General features: G+C 43.3%; 1 protein-coding gene across 1 annotated transcript in view; it reads right to left on the reverse strand.

Annotated features, from left to right (window-relative positions):
- Positions 1 to 12,382: 12,382 nt before the first annotated feature.
- The window catches only part of RAB3GAP1 (RAB3 GTPase activating protein subunit 1 (catalytic)), a 121,829-nt gene continuing 109,698 nt past the window's right edge, over positions 12,383 to 24,513 (reverse strand). The window contains 5 exon segments of the mRNA XM_012650505.1: positions 12,383 to 13,833; positions 17,713 to 17,815; positions 19,623 to 19,738; positions 19,873 to 19,976; positions 20,070 to 20,166. Coding sequence (XP_012505959.1) covers positions 13,597 to 13,833; positions 17,713 to 17,815; positions 19,623 to 19,738; positions 19,873 to 19,976; positions 20,070 to 20,166 — 657 coding nt within the window. The 3' untranslated portion in view covers positions 12,383 to 13,596.

The following is a 24,513-nucleotide window of genomic DNA, read 5'->3' on the forward strand; positions in this document are numbered from 1 at the left end:
ATTGAGTGGAAAGCATTCCCCTGCTTTTCTCGATGGGAGCACTACCTATGTGCATGTTCCTAAACCAGTTTTTGTGGAGAGTTGCCAGGTTTTGACTTTTAGATCGATGAAACCGTGCTGCATGTGTGTCTCTGTGCCATGCTTCTTCCACTTGGTTTTGTTTGTAATACTCATCAACGCCTGCAAGCGTAAAGGTGGTTCGTTTCTTTCCACCGTTCTATGGCTATATCACAATGTAAGTATCCTTTCCACAGTCAAAGGACATCAGAGTTTCCAGTGCGTGGGTTTTATCAAGTGCTGCTGTGAACGTTCTCGTTTAGGTCTCCCGGAGCCCACACGTGGCTCTCAAACTTGAATATACATCAGAATCACTTGCTGAAATACAGAGTGCCGCCCGGGCCCCAGAGTGTCTGGCTCCCTAGGTCTGGGTGGCTGGAGAATTTGCATTTCTGACGTTCCCAGGTGATACTGATGCTACTGGCCTGGGGACTACACTTTGAGAACCACTGCCCTAACCTACATACCAGGAGCAGAGTTACTATGTTGTGGGGTATGTACTTATTCAAACTTCATTAGGTAATGCAAAATTATTTTGCAAAGTTATACCAATTTGCACTTTTGCCAGCGATGGATAAGAGTTCCTGTTGCTCGAAATCCTTGTCAACACTTGAATATTGTCTAACTTTAAAATTTGTGCCCATCTGGTATGTGTGAAATGATGTCTCGTGATTTTGATTTGCATTTCTTAAATTGTTAATGAGGTTGAACAACTTTTCCTAAGAGTTTTGCTCATTCTTATTTCCTCTTCTATGATAGACTTGTTCATATCTTTTTTGCCTGTTTTTCTGTTGGGTTTTTAGTCTTTTCTTACCGATTCAAGGGAGGGATTTTTAAATCTGTTCTGGACACTAATCCACGTTGGTTGTATAGGTGCAAATATCTTTTCCTAGTCTGTAGCTTGTCTTTTCATATTCTTTATGTGCCTGTTGAACAGAAGCCCTTAATATTAATGTGGTCAAATGTACCAGTCTTTTCCTTTATGGTTCATGTTCTTTGTGTTTCCTTTATGCTCCGTATTCTTTCATATTTAGACTTCCCTCCTCTAAAATTTTAAAGCTTCTTTCCCATATTGTGTTCTAAATGTTTTATGTGTTTGCCTTTTACATAAGGGTATTTACTCTGCCAGAAATTGATTTTTGAGTAGGGAGTGACATAGGGCTCCAATTTCATTTATTTTCCCTCTTGGGATACAAGGATAACCTCTTGCCCAAGCGCGGTTTATTGACTATCCCATCTCTTCGCCACTGCTCTGCTTTGCTGTCTCTGTCAGAACCCAAGCTTCCTTACAGGCGTAGGCCTGTTTCTGAACCCGCCATCTGTTCTAGTGGACTACTTTAAGTCAGCACCATACCTTTTTTGTTAAGTTTTGTTTTTAATTGACACATAATCGTACATATGTATGGGGTACAGTGCGATGTTTCGATACATGTATACATTGTGTAAAGATCGAATCAGGGTATTTCACATGTCCATCACCCCAAACCTATATCATTTCATCATGGTGAGAACATTCATAATCCTGTCTTCTAGCTATTTTGAAATATACAGTACGATATTGTTAACCGTAGTCACCCTACTGTGCAAGAGAACACCAGAACTTACTCCTCCTGTCTGTAGCTTTGTGCCCATTGACCAATCTCTCCCTCGCGCCCTCCCCTCCCCGTAGCTCTCCTACTCTGCTTCCGTGAGATCAGCTTCTTTAGCTTCCGCGTGAGTGAGATCACACAGTATTTGTCTTTCTGTGCCTGCTTATTTCACTTGGCACGATGCCCTCCAGGTTCATCCATTTTGTCACAAATGGCAGGATTTCATGCCTTTTATGGCTGAATAGTATTCCATGGTATATATGTATCACATTTTTTTTTTAAAGGATAACATATATTTATTTATTTTTTAATTCCAGGGAATATCCCAATGTTAGCAAACACTTCTGTTTATTGTCCCTTCTATGGCCACATCCAATTACAATCATTGTTCAGTACAATATACTTGAGGCATGTGAGATGCCTCAAACGTTAAGAAACACTCACTTATCTCTGGCCTAGTGTGCTTTTTAAGGTGAAGTTCTTCCTGTAATGGTTACTAGAGTGTTTGCTGGTTGATTTTTAGTTAACCAGGACCATGTATTCCACAGGACCATACATGCCATTGGTATTCCAGTTAACTGAGGTTTATATCCATAAATAAGGATGTGGTACCAGAGATGGAAAATTTTCCCTTTTTTTCCCCGCAATTTCAAGAGACCTCAGCCACCAACACACCTCACTACCTTCTTGAAAATATAAAGTGAAATATTACTTCAGATGAACATTTTTTACAGTATCACATATTTTTAATTCATCCGTTGATGGGCACTTAGGTTGATTCCATATCTTGGCTATTGTGAATAGTGCTTCAATAAACACGGGAGTAAAGATAACTCTTTGACATACTGATTTCATTTCCTTTGGACATATGCCCTGTTTTGGGATTGCTGGATCATATGGTAGTACCACACTCTTTTAACTAGTATTGCATTATAATAAGTCTTAATATCTCATCGCATGATATCCACTATCTCACTGTTCTTCAAGAATAGCTTAGAGCAGGCGCGGTGGTGTGTACCTGTAGACCCAGCTACTAACACTTGGAGGCTGAGGCGGGAGGATTGCTTGAGGCCAGCAATTCAAGGCTGCAGTAGGCTGTGATGACACCCCTGCACTCCAGCTTAGGTGACAGAATGAGACTCTGTCTCTAAAAAAAAGAAAAACATAAAATGGTTGGGTTGTTCATGGCCTTTAGCTCTTCCATATACATTTCAGATTCAACTATTCTAGTTCCACCAAAAAACAAATGGAACAAATAGAAACCCTTTGGGGTTTTGTTTGGAATTATGTCATTGTGGGGGATGGATGTCTTTGTGATACCTGATACCGTGTCTTTCTATACAAGAATAATGGCATATTGACATTGTCTCTCAATTTATGTCTTTTAATTTTTTTCAACAAAGTTTCATGATTTTCTCCCTTAAAAGCTTGCAAATCTTCTGCCAAATTTATTCCTAGTCTTCTGTTGTAAATTATATCTTTTTAAAAAATTAAAATCTGCATAGTATGCATTTAAAAAGATTTAAAATATTTTTTCCAGTATTTCAGTGGCTGTGGGTCTGGCTTTTCAGCGTAATTAGAATGCCGTTTTCTTTCTCTACCCTCAAATTTATTTTAAATGGATTGATTTTGTCATATGCAATAAAATATCAATAGCTCTCTCCCATGTCTTATAGAGACAGTTTAAACTTGAAAACATATCTCCTAATTGAAAATCTATCTCCTAACTCAGGTCTATGGCCATTTTGACAACTTCTATCCTGAGAAGTGACCCAACACAGCTTTTGTCCTTTCTCTCCATCAGAACACACAGAAGGGAGGACACGGTAAGTGGGTAGCAGAGGAACGGGGTCATTCATAGTTTCCATGTACCACAGCTTTATTAAAAAGTAGTCCTAGAAAACTTAATTGACAAAATATTGATAATAGGTGAACCTGGTAAAGCATTTATAAGACTTCTTTGTACTTGCTATTCTTGCAACTTTCCAAGTTTGAAATAACTTTCAAATGAAACGTTAAATAGAAACCCTCAGGAATAACTAAAGTCTTGAAGTGAACCTTCCTAGAGCTGCCATCACAGCTTCTGAAGGATTTTCCTTTCATGGCCCTGCCAAGAGGGCAAAGAGCATGTCACATCCATGAACATTTCCCAGTCCCAGGTGATGGGCCAGTGGCCCCAGCCTACGACCAACAGTCTGGATGAAAAGATGAAGTGGCCGACCACGCGCATGGCCAGGGACCTGGGACAGTCAAGGACCGCGCCGGTGAGAGCAGAGCTGGGAAGGGTGCCGAGGGGGAGAGGAGAGACGCTGCTGCGTGGACCTCGAGCGAGCTGCAAGTGCCGAGGAATGAAACTGTGAAAGGGGAGAGCAGCTGGCAGGTCCTGGGACACAAAGCCAGTCACTTGGAGCCGAGTCACAGTCACGGTAATACGCGAGGGTGAGAAGCCGTGAACTCCCGCAGCCTCGGTGCTCCCGAGCTGACCCAAGCCCCAGTCCGTCCTCCGGGCTCAAGACCCCAGCGGCCAGTTTCCTTTCGCGGCCCTCACGGCTCCCCGCGGATCCTTACTTGAGCTGGTGGGTCTTTGCTCCCTGCAGTTGAAAGAACCCAACCAAGTACCTCTAACCAATAATTTCCCTGTAAAATTAAAAACTGTAAGTGACCTTTAATGATTCTGTAAACACAAGCCAAAAGCCATTTATAAAGTTCTGCCACTAGATGCTACATTATATTCATTGTATATAACCATGTCAATAACCAACCAAAAATTGGAAAACCACTTTTCAATTTATTTATTTATTTTTAGACAGAGTCTCACTCTGTTGCCCAGGCTAGAGTGCTGTAGCATCAGCCGAGCTCACAGCAACCTCCAACTCCTGGGCTCAAGCGATCCTCCTGCCTCAGCCTCCCGAGTAGCTGGGACTACAGGCGCACGCCACCATACCCAGCTAATTTTTTCTGTTTTTAGTAGAGACGGGGTTTCACTCTTGCTCAGACTGGTCTTGAATTCCTGAGCTCAAGCAATCCTCCTGCCTCAGCCTCCCAGAATGCTAGGATTACAGGTGTGAGCCACTGCACCTGGCCCCACTCTTCAATTTAAAACCATCCTTTTATTAACTCTCTTCTTTTCCCTTTCAAGCCTTCTTTACAGGGCCAATTGTTCACAAAGACCTTATTGTTCTCTTCAGTAAGGCAGATGCTGGTCAGCGAGGTTCACTCACTAGCCTTCCCTCCTGCGGGACTATCCAACTCACGTGTCAGCCATACTGCAAAGGGCCACATGCTACATCCTAGACCTGCAAGTGAATGGTGCCAGGCCCCTCTGCCGGCTGCTCTTGCAGCCCAGCTGTGCTTGCCACCTTGCTGGCACCTCCCATCACTAACCCCGAGGGCCCATCTGATGCTCACAGACATCCTCAGAGTTGCCCTCTGCAAGGTGGCTGGAGGAGGGTGAGAACACCTGCACCCGCGGCCCACATGCATTTCCTCCCGGCAGGGGCATCTCACTGGTATGGTGCACGAGACGCTTGGCTCGTGCAGATCACAGGACTGTGAGTGTTAAGCTAATGGGCTGTGTTTCCAACTGGGCTCCACCAACTTTTCTCCCTCCCCAGAGTCTGAGGATGGAGTCTTAGAGGTCTTTAAATTCTCCAGTCCTTTAAAAAGCATTTTTTCATTTCCTTGATCATCTATACAAATGACTACCAGCTCTTGTGGCTCATCTGAAGATTGAGGTGCCACATTTACAGGTGAGATGCCTGTCACCGGGCTGAGACCCAAAGATAAAGCCAAGAACTGCAAAAAGCTGTCCCTTGAAGAGGCAGCGCACATTATTCATGCTTGAAAAACTCCGAATCAGCTAATTTAACTGTGAGAAAACTACCTGCTCTAAGAGCATACATAATTTGGATATTTGCAAAGGTCTCAGATGAAATCTTCAGTGAGGAGGGTCACCTCTCTCCTGACTCTGTCGGGATTTTTGGTTGAATTATTTCCATTATGACCAAGGTAGGTCCCTACTGGACTCCTGCCAGCAGCCTCCAGATGCCTGGAGGTGGGTTGGCTTTTCCTGCGGGTTTGCTTCACACCAGCTCCTGGAACGTGCCCGGACATCTGAGAAACACACAAAAGCAACATGTGTGGCTCCCAACCATATGGCCAGGCCTGAGACTCCTGGCCTTTGTGGACGGGTTTGTTTTGCTGTGGGGGGCACTCGGCCCCTCACAGCCATGGGGGAAGCTGGCCGCCTTCTCACGTCATGCCCAGCTCAGCTACAGGAGGGCCTTGGGGCCGGGAGGGAGAGGTCGTTGCTCAGGGTTGTTTTTTGGGAAGTAACAAGAGGAGGAAAGAAAAGCAGCGCATTCCTGGGCTCCAGAACCAGCTGCAGGCAGCGGGAGGCCTGGCGCAGAGGAGCCGCCTGCCCTGGGATGAGGTGGGACAGGCTGTCCCCACCGGCTTCGGAGGGGGAGCCCCGGATGGACGGGACCGGGCTCAGCTGGCAGGCTGCACCTGCCGCTACCGGGCCTCTCCCTGACGTCGTGACGTCTTCAGGCCCAGAATAGTTGAGAACGTCTGGGAAATTCACACTCTAAAAATACTTCCTTTCTTCGTGCAGTCAAGATAACGCAGGAGAGTGACAGCGGCTTACTAAGGATGCGGTTCCCTCATTATGTAACGCGGGCAAAAATAAAGTGTTCTGGGCCAACACAGGGCTGGAAGAGGAATGTGAGGAAACGGCACGGACAAGTCGTCGTCTCCTCAAACCGCGAAGTGGCCGGAGAGCTCGGTGTGGCTTCGCGTGTCGCTCGGGTCTGACCGGCCCCTGGCGCAGGCGTCAGTAGAGGAGGGGGCAGCAGGGCGTTACCCCCCTTCCCCGGCAGCAGCAGGACTGGAGACTCCTGGGTGCAGCGAGGGACAGGGTCGCCTCCTGTGGACGCCGTCCACTGCGTGACACGTGCTGGAAAGGGCACGTTGCTGCCACCACTGGCCGCGCCTTGGCAGATCCCCTCACGACAGCAGCTGCCCCCCAGGGTCACAGGGACACCTGGCTCATCGCCACCTCCAGCCCCTCACCAAGTCCTGCTGACGTCACTTGCCCAGTCCCTCCCCCCACTGCCACTACAGGAGGTCAAGGCCACCGCCAGCGCTCGCTGGGCTCGCTGCGGTGGCTTCCTGGCGGTCCCGGTGGGGTCCTGCTGCTCTTTATGGCAAACCGTTCAGAGCCGCTCCGCCTTGGCGGATACGGTCCAGACTCCGCCACAGCACACGCGGCTCTTGGAGCCGCTGCCGCCGCCGCGGCATCCTGCTCTCCAGTCTCCCGCTCCGACTCTGTGCGGGCCACGCCTCCCGCACCCGGCCCTCGCCCGCCAAAGCCCACGCAGCCTTTGGACGAAACTTCCTTCTGTGACCCGAGGAGGGGCAAAGGGATGAAAAGAGGACAGTCCACTTGGTGGGATGGCGGGAGATCTAGGAGATCTGAGCAGGACTGGAGAGCTAGATGCGTCCTCACGTTAAAATGGTGCTTGTGTCCCGCAACTAATCATTCTGTCGTCCGTAACTGTGCCGCTTAGTACAGCTCAACAACTTGTCATTACTAAGTTTAATAAATATTTAATAAATATGTGAATTTTATAACAACCTGTTGGGTACTTACTTGTGTCCCCCTTTGGCAGAGGAGAAAACGGAAGCTCAAAGAGGAGAGGCGACAGCCCAGCGCCTGCGGCTCGTGCGCAAGGCCGGGGTTGGAAACCGACCGACCCGGAGCCAAGGCCTGCCCTTCTGTGCGTCAGGCCCCGGCTCAGCCCCGGGAGAGCTGGGGTCACCGAAGGCTGGAGGGCTTTTGAATGTGGCTGTTATGGGTTGAATTGTGCCCTCCTCGCCCCCCCAAAAATGTTGAAGCTCTAACCCCCAGTACCTCAGAATGTGACCTTGTTTGCAAATAGGGTCATTGCAGAAGTCATTAGTTGAAAGAATGTCATACTGGAGCAGGGTGGGCCCTAAATCCTACAGGACCGGTGTCACGAGGGAAGAGACAGACGCGCAGGGTAAGGCCCGGTGACCACAGAGGCGGCGAGCGGAGTGCTGCAGCTACAAGCCCAGGAAGGCCAAGGGCTGCTGCCCCAGCAGAAGCCAAGAGGCCGAGGACGCGCCCTGCAGGTTTCAGAGGGAGCGCGGCCTCCAGAGCTGTGAGACAAGCGGGGCTGCGTGATACTGCGTTAGGGCAGCTGTAGGAAACTGATACGGTTACTGAATCTTTTTTTCTCTCTTGGGAAATACCTTTTCTCACAGGTCTCAGCGCTGCAGACGGGAATCAGCTCGCCCAGCGTGGAGCCCAGCGTGGAGCCAGCCCCGCCTGCACTGTCACCCGCACAAGACACCCCCACCTCATTCCGGGACAAAGTGAAGACAGCCCTGCAAATTTAAACGAAAATGAAAGATGCTGTAGGGTTGTGCATGAAAAAAAGTCCACCCATTTTTCATCCTGATAGGGAAGAAATGTAACTTCCTTAGAGGGGCTCCTTCAGCTGAAGGCACGGGGAGAAGTGCGCCTGGGAGCTGCAGCAAGGCCTCTGCCAGGAGCGCCAAGGCCGCGCCCTCTCAGGAGGGATGGGGTCGGGTCCTCTTGTTCTGCTGCCTCCCTCGGCTGGGCAGCTACCCTGGGAGCGCTCCCTGCAGAGGGTGAGATGTTCACTTGGGAGGATCTATCCATGGCCACCTGTCAGACATCACAAGCTGCAGGGGCGGGGGCGGGGGGAGCGTTGGAGAAGAAGTTGCGCCTACATGAACTAGCTTGAGTTTGCTTCAACATTAGCCACGTCTCCTTTCACGGGCTGAGGCCAAGTCCCACTTCGCAGAGCAGAGATGTGCTGGCTGCGCTCCTTGGGTTTTCAGGAGCTCATATTCTGAAGTGTTCTGGTCTCGCGGTGCCCAATGGCTGAAAATCAAAGAGGCCAGAAGATTCTAACACAAGAGTGGAGCACACCAGCATGGGGGCTCACACCTGTAATCCTAGCTCTCTGGGAGGCCGAGGTGGGCAGATTGCTTGAGGTCAGGAGTTTGAAACCAGCCTGAGCAAGAGCGAGAGCCAGTCTCTACTAAAATTAGCTGGGCATAGTGGTGCACGCCTGTAGTCCCAGCTACTTGGGAGCCTGAGGCATGGCTTGAGCCTAGGAGTTTGAGGTTGCGATGACGCCACTGCACTCTAGCCCAAGTGACAGAGTAAGATGCTATCTCAAAAAAAAAGAAAGTGTGGGGCTTCTTTTGCCATAGAAGCATTCATTCATTCATTCACTTAGCATTTGTTGGCACCAAGCCTGTCCATGAGTGTGTGCCCAGAAGGGAGCTGGCGGCAGGGGCAGTGGATAGGGCACCTGTTGGTTTGAAGCAGACTGGATGGTGGCTTCGTGGTCTTCTCCTCTTCCACACCCTGCCCTCCAGTGCCTGGCACGAACAGCGCCAGCAGCCCACACCCCATGTGGCTGGGGCAGAAGTTTCCACTGTACCACCTGCACTAGCGAAAGGCTCTCGGGGAGACCCATCTTCCCTCGAGGCAGCTCCCTCTGTTCATTCCCAACAAGGATTCCCCTCGCTCTGAACGCAGTTGTTACTCTGCACACACGAGGCACAACAGTCAACTCTTAGTCCTCACTGTACTTGACAACTCAATGGCATTCGACACAGTTGATCAACTCCCACCTTGAGTTTTTTTCTTGGATTTAAAGACATCGCACTTTTGGTTTTCCTTCTACCTCAGTAACTACTCCTTTCGCATCTCCTCTGCCGGTCCTCCCCCTCCTCCTCCTCTTTTGCTCAATCCTGACCTCTTCTCTTTGCTATGAGGTCACTCTCTAGGTGACCACATACTCTGTGGCTTAAGTACTACCTACATTACCCAACTTATAACATAAGCCCCAGTCTTTTCCTTATATAACCAACCACTTGGGTATTAGTTATCTATTGCTGCGTACTATTAATAAATTACCCCCAAACTTAGCAGTTTAAGACAAACATCTTACACGGTTGCTGAGGGTCAGCAATCTGGGAGTGGCTTAGCTGGGTTGTCCTGGCTCAGGGTCTTGGGAGTGACATACCAGCTCTACTTCCGTATCGTGCTGGTCACAGGGACTAAGCCTGGAACAGTGGGCGTGGGGCTGGGGCCTGCACAGGGTGTGGCCTCCTGGAGGCAGGCGGGAGGTCACTGGGGCTTCCTACAGGCTGGCCACACAGGTGTCTAGTTGACATCTTAACACTAACATGTCCTAACTCAAAATCTGTACTCAAGGCACCCCCACAACTTGCTCTTCCCTGTCTTTCCCGTGGCAGTAAATGACAGCATCATTCCCGCAGGCCTCAGACCTTCCAAGTCATCCTTGACTCTTTCTCGTTCCCTGGTTGAATCCGTCAGCAATTCTGTGCATTCTGCCTTCCAGATACGGACTGAATCCAATCCCTCCCCCCACGGCCAGCACTCCAGTGCGAACGCCTCCCCCAGCCCCTGCGGTGCATGCTGCACACGGAAGCCAAAGGGGTCACATCAGGACATTTCCCTGGCTCAGAACTTTCCACTGCCTTCCCCTCTCCATCAAAAAACAAATCCCTTGAGGTCTGGGTTTTTGGGCTGCAGTATATAGACAGCAAAGGTTATTTTTAAATGAATGAAAAAAAAGAAAACAAATCCCACCTCCTAAGGCTTCCCGTAACCTGCCCTTGCTCGTGCGACTCCACTCCAGCCACGCTGGCCCCTCTGTGCCTCCGCGCCGCGTGCGCTCCCTGCCTGGACTCATCTCCCGCACACCGTGCACGAGGCCCGCTCCCTCGCTTCACTCACGTCTCTGCCCAAACGCCACCACCGCACGAGCCTTCCGTGACCCCTTTCTGGGACGCACCCTGCCTGCCGAGATAGTTGCGTGTACTGGGTGTCCCTTACTGCCGGCACGGCCACGAGGGCACGGCTTTCATCTGTGCTGTTCACTGCCGTCTCCCCAGTGCCTAGAATGGTACCCGGCACACAGCAGGCACTCAAGAAGTATTTGCTGGACTAATGAATGAAATACAAACATAAATGCCTGGAGGTTCTGGAAATTCCCACCTGAAGAAAAGTCTGATTATGGTGGTGTAGGAATGTGTAGGTGTGGGAGGGCCCCAGAGTGAGGACATTTCATGTGGCTTCCACAGGCATTTGTGCACCTCTTTGGAGCACAGTACAAGCACAAAAGGAAGATAAACACTGACGCTCTAATTGCTACCTTCCTTCCAAGGGGCTTACAATTTAGCTCAGGATCTAGGACTCAGCTATACTTTCTCAGCTCCTACACTCCAGCTGCCCTGCTACAGTGTGGTCTAAACCCCCCGGGTCACTCCCTGCTTAAAACCCTGCAATGACTCACCCACCGCCCTGAAGGTGAAGCCCAAACGTCTTGCTGTGGCTTCCCCAGAACTTCTCGGTCCTTCCTCAGTTTACCTCACCATCTTCATTTCTCACCCCTTCCCACTATGGATACCACGCTTCAACCAAACTGAAATGCTGGCTGTTGCCTAAATATACATTTTTGTCTCTTTCTGGGTTTCTGCCCATCCTGTTTCCTCTGCTTGTAACACTCTTCTATCCCCTCCTGCCAGGTAACTTTTGCTGCATAACACAGCACCCAGCTCTCGGCCTTTCGCAGGCTTTTTCCCGCGGTGGCCAGGGCTCTCGGTGGGAAGGGAAGGCAGGCCCCATGCGCAGGGCCCTCCAGGTCTCTGCCTGGGTCACACTTGCTAATGTCCCACTGATCAAAGAAAGACTCAGCTAAGTCCAGACTGAAGAGGTGGAGAAATAAAGTCCGCACAGCACAAGCACGAGCATCGGCGAGCACGCAGGGGTGGGAGAATCACTGAGGCTCTTTGCAAACAACGCCTGGGCGCGCTTCCCGCCCTTTCCCCAGCTCCTGCTCCTCTCCCGGTCTCCAGAAACCACATCCTCTGGCATGATTTTCTGATCCCCAAAGCCTGCGGGAAAACCCTTTCCCACACCACCTTCTGCTACTATTACTGCATTTATTACTAACGTCAATGAACCAACGGATGACTGGATCTGTAGGACAAATGTCGGCCTCCAAACCACACAGCTGCGTTCACTATACATCTTACGGTAACGTCACGTCGGTCTTCCCTAGGGGCAGTGTGTTTTGGTTTCTGTTTTATCTTCACTGCCAGTACAGTACCTGATACAAAGCGGGTACTTAAAAATGTGAAACAAACTCGCACATAACTATAATAAAAATAAAATGGCATAATTACCTTTAAAAAGGCACAAAGAATGTTCTTCAGACTCCTGTTCTGCAGGACCCAGGAGGCTGCAAATACTTAGGAAGATCTGAGCCAGCACAAAACTAAGTGAAATAAGGCTGAAGTGCTCCTCAGAGGGGAGAAAATAAGAGAAAATTAGCCACAGAAAGCAACACTCTCCTTTTTATTAGATTCGCAATGCCTTTTTAAAGTCTGACTTTTCCTTTTGTAGAGTTTTTCTTTGCAATAAACTTCCTCGTCAGAAAGCAAACTCTGTCCTTGAAAGAAACGTCTTCTACTTGGTCCAGCGCTGTCCTCAGGCCTGTGTCTGCATGGCCGACCAAGGCTACAGAGTCCAGCTGCGCAGAGGAGACGCCGTGAGGCTGGCGGCCGTCAGCCAGGACTCCTGCTTCACACGCACGCACAGACGTATGTGTATACACACTTACTATAGAGACACATTTTTGAAATTTTTACAAAAACAATATAACACAGGGTTTGCACAGCTCTATCAATTCCTTAGAGTTACACAGGCAAGTGTATGCTTCAGTATAACCATTTTTTACTTTGGATTGAAGTGGGTACTTTAGGTCTAAAAATTACTTCAGATCGGCAAACAGAGGCCATATAGCAAAACAGCTTAGTACATGTTGACCTTCACATAACTAGGAATATGGTGGTTATCCCCACGCTGGGTGCTGCACATCCCCACAGATTACTTTCATTTTTAACTGAAATACAAACGCAAAGCAGTACATTAAAATAATCCTCTACTCATTGCATTAGCGCATATACCAAATTATACTAAGTGCATGATAATCTCTATGTACCAAGGCTGTATTTTTAGCATGTGCTCCTCTCGACGTCATCGAGACAGTCCCCAGCCAGCAACCACGGGAAGAGAACGCGTGCTGCACGGCAAGGGGAGGGGAGAGGGCACATCTGCTGGCTGATAAGCTACGCGGTGACCAAAAGGAAAACAGATGAGAGAAAACGAATTTTACAAGATATATAAAACTAATTTGCCACGACATTTTATAGTTTTATCAGAAGGAATACATCTAGGTTACAGTTACATGGAAAAAGAGAAACTGGAAATTCTAGGCTTTCTCCTAGAATATTCAAAATGCTCATGGAAAGTTAATTAGTGTAATAGAGATGACCACCAGGTGACTGAATAAACAGAGTGTCATGTAGCATTTTAAAAACACAGATTCTGGGACTAGAAGCTACCACCAAAATATCCAGAAATTGGAGTTAACAGATACTCTATTTTGCATACTTGATACTAATAAATACAACCATTAAGTGTTTACACAGACTATGAATGCAGGCAGTGGCCTGGAGGACAGGCACAGGAGAGAATAAAATGAACATTATCCTGCCAGAGCTGAGTACAGAGAGCTTCTGCTGTCTTTTGTCCCCACCCCCCCACCCCCATTTACAAAGGCCATCTCTTCAAGGCAGAAATCTCTCCATAGCTCAAGCCCATTTTCTCTGCCTCCACCAAGAAGCAGAGATTAGCCTGGTGCTGGCAAGTCTTTCAGATGCTGGTTTGATTCCTGATCATTCCACTGCACGGGGCCCTCAACGTGACCTCACAGGTTCTCCCTGGCACACCCATCCTCTCGCAGGAAGAGGCAGCGCTGTCTCGGAAGCCACCAACGAGGTAATGCCAGAAGAATTAGAAGAAGGAAGTATCTGATGAAAAGGCACCTGCAAGTCTAAAATCCTCTTTGGTGAGAACACTGTACATTCGCTGAGGCAGAGCTTTGGAGTAGGGAGCAGGGCGTGGCACTGTGGTGCGCAAGATGAATTCCCGGCCAGCAGGGGGTGGGAAGTCTGACACCAGGTTCTGCCTTCTTTCCTCCAGGGAGCCCAGTCTCTTCAGTTCCTCCTCTGGTGGAGCCATGGCTGCAGCCTTGAAGAGAATCAAATGCTAAATTCAAAAGCAAGGCAAATGCTAAACTCAGACACTTTTGGAGGACAGATGAATAAACATGATAAATACATAAAAATGTCCTACATTACTCAGTAATGCAGTCAGCTATTTTATGATTATTCAAAAAAAACATAACACAGAAAATGCAAGAAGCTTGAAACACTGCATGAGCAGCCAGACTGGTGACAGAGACAGAAGGGATAATGACTGCCAGGCAATCTGCTTTGAAAAGTGAGGGCCATAGTCAGACATCTGATGAAAAGGGATCATGAAGCTGTACGGGTTTCTCTACGCTTCTAGCAATGACCCAAGTCTACATCTGATGACTTCAGTCCAGCAAGGAGCTGTTTCTCTCCAGAGTCTCAAAAGATGATTTTCATCTTGACTCTTTCAATTGATTCCTTTAAGGTTCACTTGCCAAATTAAAACTGGGGTCATTGATTTTGTTTGCTGGGCAGCTAATGTGGTGATAGTAGTCCATATAGCAATGGCCACAAGTTACAGGCATTATTTTTTCATTACAAAATTAAAAATCATTATTATAGGCATCTATTTTTTCATTAAAATTGCATAGAATGGGCCGGGTGCGGTGGCTCACGCCTGTAATCCTAGCACTCTGGGAGGCCGAGGAGGGTGGATCGCTCAAGGTCAGGAGTTCGAGACCAGCCTGAGCAAGAGCGAGAGCCAGTCTCTACTAAAATTAGCTGGGCATAGTGGTGCGCGCCTGTAGTCCCAGCTACTTGGGAGCCTGAGGCATGGCTTGAGCCTAGGAGTTTGAGGTTGCTGTGAGCTAGGCTGACGCCACGGCACTCTAGCCCAGGCAACAGAGCAAGACTCTGTCTCAAAAAAAAAAAAAAAAAAATTGCATAGAATAAATACATATTCATTTATAGCCTTTTTTTTTTTTTTGAGGCAGAGTCTCACTCTATTGCTCTGGCTAGAGTGAGTGCCGTGGCATTAGCCTAGCTCACAGCAACCTCAAACTCCTGGGCTCAAGCGATCCTCCTGCCTCAGCCTCCCGAGTAGCTGGGACTACAGGCATGAGCCACCATGCCTGGCTAATTTTTTTCTATGTATTTTTAGTTGTTCAGATAATTTCTTTCTATTTTTTTTTTAGTAGAGACAGGGTCTCGCTCCTGCTCAAGGATGGTCTCGAACTCCTGAGCTCAAACAATCCGCCCGCCCTGGCCTCCCAGAGTGCTAGGATTACAGGCGTGAGCCACCGCGCCAGGCCAACCTTCATTTTTAACTCTGATCACTATACCTCTTTCACAATACCATCAGTTTGGGAAAAAAGAATTGTTTTGGCAATGGAAACATGAAATCATGTTAATATAAACATCCGCAAGAAAGGTATGCCAAATCCAGACTGTTAAAGAGGTGGTTAGTTTTAATGACCTTATGAAGTTAGAGGGATGGGAAGGAACAAGGAACTATGAGGGACAAAGGCTATTTTGTTACCTCATCAGAAGATTCAGTCAGCTTGAGAAAGGGTGAGAAAAGAAACAGTGATGAAAGGAAAACAAGCAAGATGGTTTAAAAAGGGCTAGACAAGAGATTTCAAGGTTATTTCAGAGACAGCATGCACTATATTAAGGAACATGATCCTATCAAAAGAATATTCAACACAAACAAAGTCGCACCACATACAACACACCTGGCTGTCAAAGAGAGCAGACGTACCCCACTACTCATGCATCTAATGGTGGAACGGGTGATGCACAGTGTCATTTAATGGGGAAATGATTGGACAAAAACCTAGCTCTTTTACTGAAGAATTAAGATGCTAAAAAAAGTGCTCATGGCTTAAAAAATAGATAATCCAATGAATTTAGGAAGAGTTACCTAAGAATTATTCAATTTAGCTAGTTGGAAGCAAAATCCAATCAGTTGTTTATTTGCTGAATTCCATTTAAATATGAACATACCACAGATACATAATCATGATAAAGTTTATCATTTATAATTTTAAGTTCTAAATATATAAAATTATTACATACCATAAAATATTCCCAGTGAAATTTCATCACTTTTTAAAAAATGTTAAAATCTTAATTAGGAAAATTGATGTAGTGTCAGCTAATTATAACAAGAAAAGTTATATGAATAAACTTTAGCAGTTTACTTTAGCCAGACACTTAAGAACTGAGTTTAAAAATGTACCAAGCAGATGCTTGTTATATGAATTACACTGTCTACCAATTCCCTAAAAATATTCACTACAAATTCTGAAAGTTTGAAATCTTTCTTTAAATTACATAATGTGAGATGAATGTACAATTTCAGTATCCTTGAAAGGGGATTTTGAAAGATGTCTTAAGTATATTAAGTGGAAAACAAGAATAACAAAGTTATTATATAACATAACCCTATTTTTAATAAAATATATATATTTGCATATACTAGATGTTAAAATGTTGACAGTGATCGTCAGTGGGTTGTGAAATTATGTGATTAATTTTTTCTTTATAATTTTCTATATTGTCAAAATTTTTATAATAAGCCTCTGTTTACTATTGGTGGAGGAGTGGAGAGGCTATTTCTATTTTGAGGAAAAGAATTTTGCTTAATTATCCAAAACAAGTAACACTCTCAGCACTAAAAATATAAATACTTAAGATTTTTAATCCTCTTAACACACAACTTTTAAAAAATGATCAAAGAAGAGTTTTTACACTATGGGGAAAATTCACATTGGTGGTTAACAAACAAGGAAATGTGCTTATAAGCTTCTGAGTAGTGAGCTGGCAAAGATATTACAGGATGTAAAAACAAATTCAGTTCTTGGTTTCATGCCAGAGAAAAAAATAAAATAAATCAAAGAAAGTATCTACTGTTTTCTAGAAGTCTAATTTATAAGGAAATAAAATATTTGGTTATTAACTTGGAAACTTAAGTTTAGGGAGCTGTATCCCATAAATTTCTCTCAGGTTTTAGCTCTTGCTAAAAATTCGTATCAGTATATTTGGCTATGATTTTCAATATATTAACTAGTTGTACTCCAGACCAACTCAACAGAAGTTATCAAGTTGTTATTCCAGACGTAGACCCACGAAAGTTCTTTTTCTTATTTAATTCTGAAAAATTACACTCTCAAAACTGTGTTATTCTAGTGCCATCACAGTACCAGGTAAGGGAAAATTATATTTAGTGCACATCATAATATTTTTATCAGAATCCCTAATATCAATGAGCCGACAGGAAATCATCTGTGGGATGCCAGTGCTTCTTAACCAGTAACCAAGATGCCATATAATTATAAAACCTTTACTTTCACTAGTAGAGGTAATGATAATGATAATTTTTCAATTTTTTTCAATTTTTTTTTGTGCTTTTTTTCTGTGCTAGAGTCTAAGTTTCCATAGTACTAAAAATCTGAAATCTTCCTCTTCCTTTCTAGGGAAACTCTAAAGTTAGATCTCTTCACCATTATAATAACAGTTAGATTTATAATTCAAGCTAAATTGTAAATCCAGTTTGCAGTACATGGGGTTCAAAGAGATGGTAAAACTGAACTCTCCTCTAACTCGAAAGCACCTGTAGTGAACATTTTTTCCCACAGCACAGCACTGGCCATTGCTAACTCAGTCCCTGCCAGCTTCTGCAAATGGATTTCAGACTCTTCTAATTTCTGAAATTTAGGTCCCAGAATATACGTATCATTTTACTTAAGCATGTAGGAAAGCAAATGGATTTCAAAGACTCAGAAGTCAGAGAGTCTTCAGTGTTCAAACCCAATGCCCAGACTTACTCTTGGTTACCAGCTGTATAATTAGCCACGTGTGGGAATTAAAACAGCATATTCCCAAGTAGAGGTCTGCAGAGCTCATGATAAAGTCAATAATGAATCTCACATACCCTCTGAGCATTCACAAACAACTTGTGAATGATCCTGCCAGCATGTCCTCTTCCTGCACCGGTGACTAACACTTCAGGCTGCTCCAGCAGGCAACTCACAAACCTAGGAGAGAGGCAACATGAGGATGGAGAGCAAGCTGCTTGGGCTGCCTGGTATCCATCCTCCCACGGGAATTTTGTTGACAAGTCCTCCAATTGATACTGGCTAAGCCTACTAAGGCTGGAATGGAAATTTCATAGAATAGATTGACATTTGGAATTAAAATCAACTCAGTTGACAATCTTCCTGCTTTTTTAACCGTTTGCATAAAATTTTTTAAAAAGCCTATCTCTGTCAAAGTGTTAAGAAGAAATATTCAGTCTTTCTTTTTCCGACTAGAAGCTTAGAAAATCCTACAGTTAATAAAACATGAAAGAAATTGGGGGACAATAGAAGCTAAGTTTTATTTATTCAGTAAAGTAATGATCCATATTTGTTTTTGTTTTTTTAAGGCGTGCGTGTGTGCGTGCGCGTATGCTTAAATATATGTTGCGTTGGGCAAAGCCGCAATTGTAAACTGCCATTATGTGCTGGAAATACCGTACTTGCAAGTACATCGTAGATAACGTACGGTGGAACTAACAGAGTTGAAGGCACAGAGCCACCAAGCCTGCACCACCTGCTCACTAATTCATACTGCTATTTTAGAAATGACTCCCTTGATTAGAGCTTATTCTTCTCACTTAAAAGGAAGGAATTTTCAAGAGCAAAGTAGGCTGGGAGAAAATTTCACTCAACAAAAGATATAAAATTCAAACAAGAACTTGTTAAAAGCCATAACAAATGCCTTGTCATATAATATTAATTATTTAGCATCAATAATGCCATTTCTCATGGAAAGGCTGATGAAAATTTTAAAATGATGGCAAATTTAAACCACTGAATAAGCTAATTTAGAAACACTTTGTCACACACTAAAACAACACTGTCCTTTCAGATAACACAGGCAAAAACTGGCCAGGGAGTCACACTGATGCAGGCTCCACGGGAGATGGTGTCAGGTCTCATGAAGACAGAAAGACTGCCCCAATCACTCGCCTCTTCTGAGAGAAGCCATCGGGTCACTCCTTCCACATATAACTACCAGGTACACAGGATGTATACCTTTGCTATCACAAATATTGTTTAAAATAAAATAAATAACTGGGAATAGTGAGCAGATATCTAGTCTCAGGACACCCCACGCTGTGGTCATGGACCAGTGAGAGCTGAAAGCAAAGTTCCAGGGCACTGTGAGCAACAGAGTTAACAGCTCCTCCACAGGAAACGTCAGGCACTGCATCTCCAAGGGCAAACAAAGGAATCCCCAGAAAAAGAGGCTCTGGCAGACTGCTTCTAAAAGTGGGAAGAATGGAAACACTTGGCACAGATTCAGATATATCACAGAGGCCAAATCCTATGATAATTAAATATTTCTCTGTCTCTAGTCAATGCTTATTTCAAATAATAAATGAGTACCACAAGAGTCTCAATATCTTATTATAATTTTTCTTTTTTCTTCTTTTTAAGAGATGGAGTCTCACTCTATTGCCCAGGCTGGAATGCAGTGGCCAGATCGCCAGATCTTAGCTTACTGCAACCTTGAACACCTGGGCTCAAGTGATCCTCCTGCCTCAGTCTCCCCAGTAGCTGGGACTACAGGTGAACACCACTACACCCAGCTAACTTTTGTTTTTTTAGAGATGGGTTCTTGCTATGTTGTCCCAGTCTGGTCTCGAACTCCTTGCCTCAAACAATCCTCCCATCCTGGCCTCCCAAAGTGCTGGGATTACAGGCGTGAGCCACCATGCCCAGCCTATTAGAATTCTTCTTAAGAAAGTGGTGGTTTTTCCTACTGCAGACAAAATTGAGTTAGCCAAATAGCAATTACCTTTCAAGATCTTCCTTCTCCTCTTCCTGTTCACATTTCTCAGTTCCAAACTTGGCTTTCAGTGACCGGGCTCTAGCAATTAGAGCTTCTACATTAGTAATCTGGTGGATGATTTCCTAACAGTGGAAAAGGGAGAGACATACGTTGGGAGACAGCAAAAAAGCAAAGCCTTTTAAAAACATATCTTTAAAATAACTATTGCCAACTGGGGAGAACACTTGGCAAGATTCTGACACCACATCAAACTTACTTCCAATTTCTTGTCTTCTGGACTGGGGAAGTGCAAAACTTTACTGGAATGGGATATTATCTGCTTTATAATCTTCTTAACTGAAGAAATGTTTTCCAGACTTTCTATTTTTAAAAAGATCAAAGCAATCATTAAATAAAGCAAAATATAATTTCACTTTGGAAATAAACTAATGACTAATCAAATATGACATTTACCTTCTTCCTTTACCTTGAGGACAGCTGCATGAACCACACAAGGCAACAGGTGCCGAGCAAGGTCTGCAGGTTTCTGGACTGCCAGATAGTGCAGCACCTGAAGGAGGCAAGTTACGCAAATGGTCAATGCAGGCGTCACGGAACAAAGCAGCCATTTACAAAAGTACACAATCCACAACCACTCAACTCCCATCTTTAACAAGAGAGTAGAAAAGACTCTCTTCTCTTAGTACCTAATCCCTACTCACCCAGGTAGGTAGCTACTATGCCCAAAGTTAAGAATAATATTACTGAAAGAACCGAGGAATGTCAATCTTTAATAATGATAAATATTCTCATAAATTTTTCTGCTTCCATGTGTAATACATGCAAATTGGGAAAATACAGAGAAAATAAAAACCATTTGTAAAGTACAATACCTAGAGATAACAATAGTTAAAAGTGGAGCACTTTCATTCCAGGATTTTTGAAGATATAGAATACACATATTAAGGGCACTAATATTAAATATGTACGATACTGTTTGGTAACTTGCTTTTCTCACTTAATATTTTTAAACATTGTTAGCGACCTTCCACACATTTCTTTGGTTTGTTTACTTGTTTTGATTTATTTTTTTCCAAAGTGGAAATTGTTTTTACTATTTTTCTTATTATAAAAATACAGAGAAGTATGTATAACACATGGATCCTACCTTTAAGCTCCTTATTCAACAGCAGTAAAGATAAAAGTATAACCCTATAAATATGTATAATTATGTATCAATAAAAAATTCTTTTAAAAGTATAATCTCATAATGTGTGCCTGACTGATCAATGCTCATGGATTTCAAAAATAAAGAGAAATACAATGCAGAAATTCTCCTGAAATCCTACTTTCTAAAAAAACCCCCCACATTTCTGTGTTTATCCTCTCGGAGTTTTTTCTATGCCCATTTAAACACAGACATAGTTGTAGATGTAATTTCTTAACAAAAATCTATAATTTATAATACTGTTCTATCATTTGTTTTGTTCATTTAATGATTTATGGTAGCTTTTTATTTTTTGGCTTGGAGTTTTACGTGATTTGAAACTTTTTTAAAATTAAGAAATATACATACTAGAGTACTTATAAATAGTTTAAAGAAAACATGAACATCTGTTTACTTACCAACCAGCTTAAGAAAGAGAATATCACCAGTACTTTCCAAGCCCCTCTAATCAAATCTCTCTCCCTCACTGCACCCCTCCCACTCCTCCCCCAGAAGTAACTAAGAATCATTTTTCTGCTTTTCTTTATAGTTTTCTCAGATATGTAGCCCTAAACAATATATTGTTTAGTTTTACCTGGTTTTAACCTTTATATAAATGGAATGTTTCTATTTATACCCCTCAATGACTTGCTTTTCTAAAATTCAGCATTGTTTCTGAGATTCATATATGTTGTTACACGCTATAGTTTATTCATTTTCACTGCTATATTAAAATGTTCCTCCACTAATGTTGTATATATACTCCCACCCCGATTTTTGGCTATTACAAATAATGTTCCTATTATATTATTACACCTATTTTCTGGTGCACATGGCACATATAGAAGAATTTCTTTAGGGTATACACCTGAAAATACAACTAAGATATGTACAAGATGATGCCAAATTATTTTACAAAGTGTTTCAACAGATTTACACTCTTATCTAGAGTAATGAGTTCCCACTGTTACACATCCTTAACATTTACTACTCTAAATTTTGTTTTAGCTCATAGAAAAACAAATTTGCAAGAATAACACAAAATATTTGAATACCCTTTATCTAGATTCGCTTCTTATTAACCTTTTTTTGCCTCTGTTTTTAATCACCTGCATCTCTTTCTCTCCCCTCTAGCTGGGTGTGTGTACACACTATATACATAAATTGTTTCTGAATTATTTCAGAATAAGTTGTATATAATGTCCCTTATCACCAAATATCTCAACGTGTATCTCCTAAAATTAAAAATATTTTCTTACGCAATAAAAATGTAAATGATTCTGATTATATAAAACAAAACAAATTTAACACTGATAAAATACTTTTAATTTAACCTACTATCCTTACTACAGTTTTATCGACTGACCCAATGCCTTTTATGACTTTTTCTCTCCATCACTACAGGCTCCAGTTAAGGATCCATCCATTGCCCCTAGTTGTCATAGCTCTTTAATCTCAATCTGCAAGTTTGTTACTCTTTTCTAAAAAACACTGACATTTTGAGTATAGCCTGCCTTCTCTCCCTGCTTTTTGATTAACTACATTCCATACTTTATTCAGATTTCCTTAGTTTTTAAAAATTGGGATATAATTCATATACCGTAAAATTCACCACTTTGAAATAAACACTTCAGTGGTTTTTAGCATTTACAAGGTTATATAATCATCACCATTAACTGATTCCAGAACATTTTCATCACCCCAAAAAGAAATCCAATACCCAAAGCAGTCACTCCCTATTCCCCATCCCCCAATCCCTATCCCCTGGCAAATACTAATCTAACTTACTGTCTCTATGGACGTGCCTATTCTGGGTATTCCAAATAAATGGAATGATGCAATATGTAGCCATTTGTTTCTGGCTTCTTCCAATTAGCATAGTGTTTCTGAGGTTTATCCATATTGTTACACGTATTGGTACTTCACTTCTTTTTAGGGCTGAATAATATTCCACCGTATGGATAGATAGTATTTTGCTTATCCATTCATCACTGATAGACATTTGAGTTTGTTCTACTTTTTGGCTATTATGAATAATGCTCTCAACATTCATGTATTCAACTTCCTTTGGTTTTTATTCTTTTCCTAGTGTGGTTGCATTACTCGTTTGAAATACAGCTGGGTTAATTTGTTGTGGCTTCCTTTCAGTTTTAGGTTATTTCCCCTTCTCCCATCCTTGTTACTTTTTTGAATATGTAGAACACTAATGTTCTTCTGGAAGTCAAAAATATACAGAAAATATACCCTTATCTAAGTGTCACTCCTTGCCATGTTCCTGCTCCTCTCCTTCCCTCCCTCTTCTATCCTTCTGGCTAACTAACTTCAGTGTTTTCTGGTTAATCTGGTTAATCCTTACTGAGTTTCTTTTTGTAAAGAAAAATATATGTTTTCTTCATTCCCTGTCTTTTTTTCTTTTAAACACAAAATGTAGCGTACTATATTTTGCACTTTACTTTTCTCTTAAAAACATATCCTAGACACCACTTCTAGGTAATTGGGATCTTCTTTATTTTTTTAACAGTTGCACAGTACTTCATTAGGTAAATGAACCATAGCTTATTCAAGAAAGCTCCTAAATTTGGACATTGAGGCAGTTTATAATATTTTATAATTACAAGTAATGTGGTAATGGATAAGCGCATGCATTTGTACTGCTGTACCTTTGAAAATATTAGAGTGAATTCCTAGAAGTGGGATTCCTAGGTAGAAGGGTAAATGCATACGTAAATTTTGTTAGATATTACCAAATTCCCCTCCACGGGAATTGTACCATTTTGCCTTCTCACCAGCAATGCACGAGAGTGCTTGTTGCCTCACAGCCTCACTAATGGAGTAGTTGTGCAGCTTTTGAATTATTGCCAACCTGATATGTGAGAAATAGTATTTCAGTGAAGTTTTAATTTGCATTTTTCTTACTATGAAGTTGAACATCTCTTGATAGGTTTAAGGGTAATTATCTTTTTATGATGAGTTGTCTACTCATACCTCTTGCCCACTTTTCCACAGTATTTTGACCCTTTCTCTAGGATACATATATTTCTCTCAGTTTACAAATATTTCTCCTAATTTATCATTTGCCTTTTGAACTTCACTTATTTTTCTTTTTGTCATGCAAAAGTTTTTTATTTTACACAGCCAAATTTTAAATTGCATCTGGATTTTGAGTCCAAATTAGAAAGCCTTTCCCTATATCCAGATAAGGGAGAAATTCATCCGTATTTTCTTCCAGTACATTTATGGTATCATCTTCAGTCCATTCTTGTGTACGGTATGAGAGAAAGAGCCAATTTTACCTTTTGCCAGTTATCCCAACACCATTTATTAAAAAGGCCATCTCTGCCTCAGTGATTTGAGATGCCATCTTTATCACGGACTAGACTTCTACATGTATTTATGGACTGTTTCATTGGGCTATTTGTGCGCCATCATCACATTATTCAATCATGTAGGCTTTGTACTATGCTTTAATATCTGGTAGGGCTAATCCTTCCCCTCCCCACCAAGGTGCTTCCTTTTCTGTCTATTCTCAGCTATTCTTGCATGCTTTTTAAAAACAATTCACCCATGTAAAAGTGTACAGATTAACAGTTTTAGGTATATTCACAGAGTTATACAACCAAAACCACAATCAACTCTAGAATATTTTCGTCACCCCAAAAAGAAACCCATTAGTGGTCACTCCCCATGTCTTTCCCAACCCAAATCCTAGGA

The sequence above is a fragment of the Propithecus coquereli genome, unplaced genomic scaffold (genome assembly GCF_000956105.1).
Source record: "Propithecus coquereli isolate 6110/MARCELLA unplaced genomic scaffold, Pcoq_1.0 Scaffold33, whole genome shotgun sequence".
Lineage (NCBI taxonomy): Eukaryota > Metazoa > Chordata > Mammalia > Primates > Indriidae > Propithecus > Propithecus coquereli.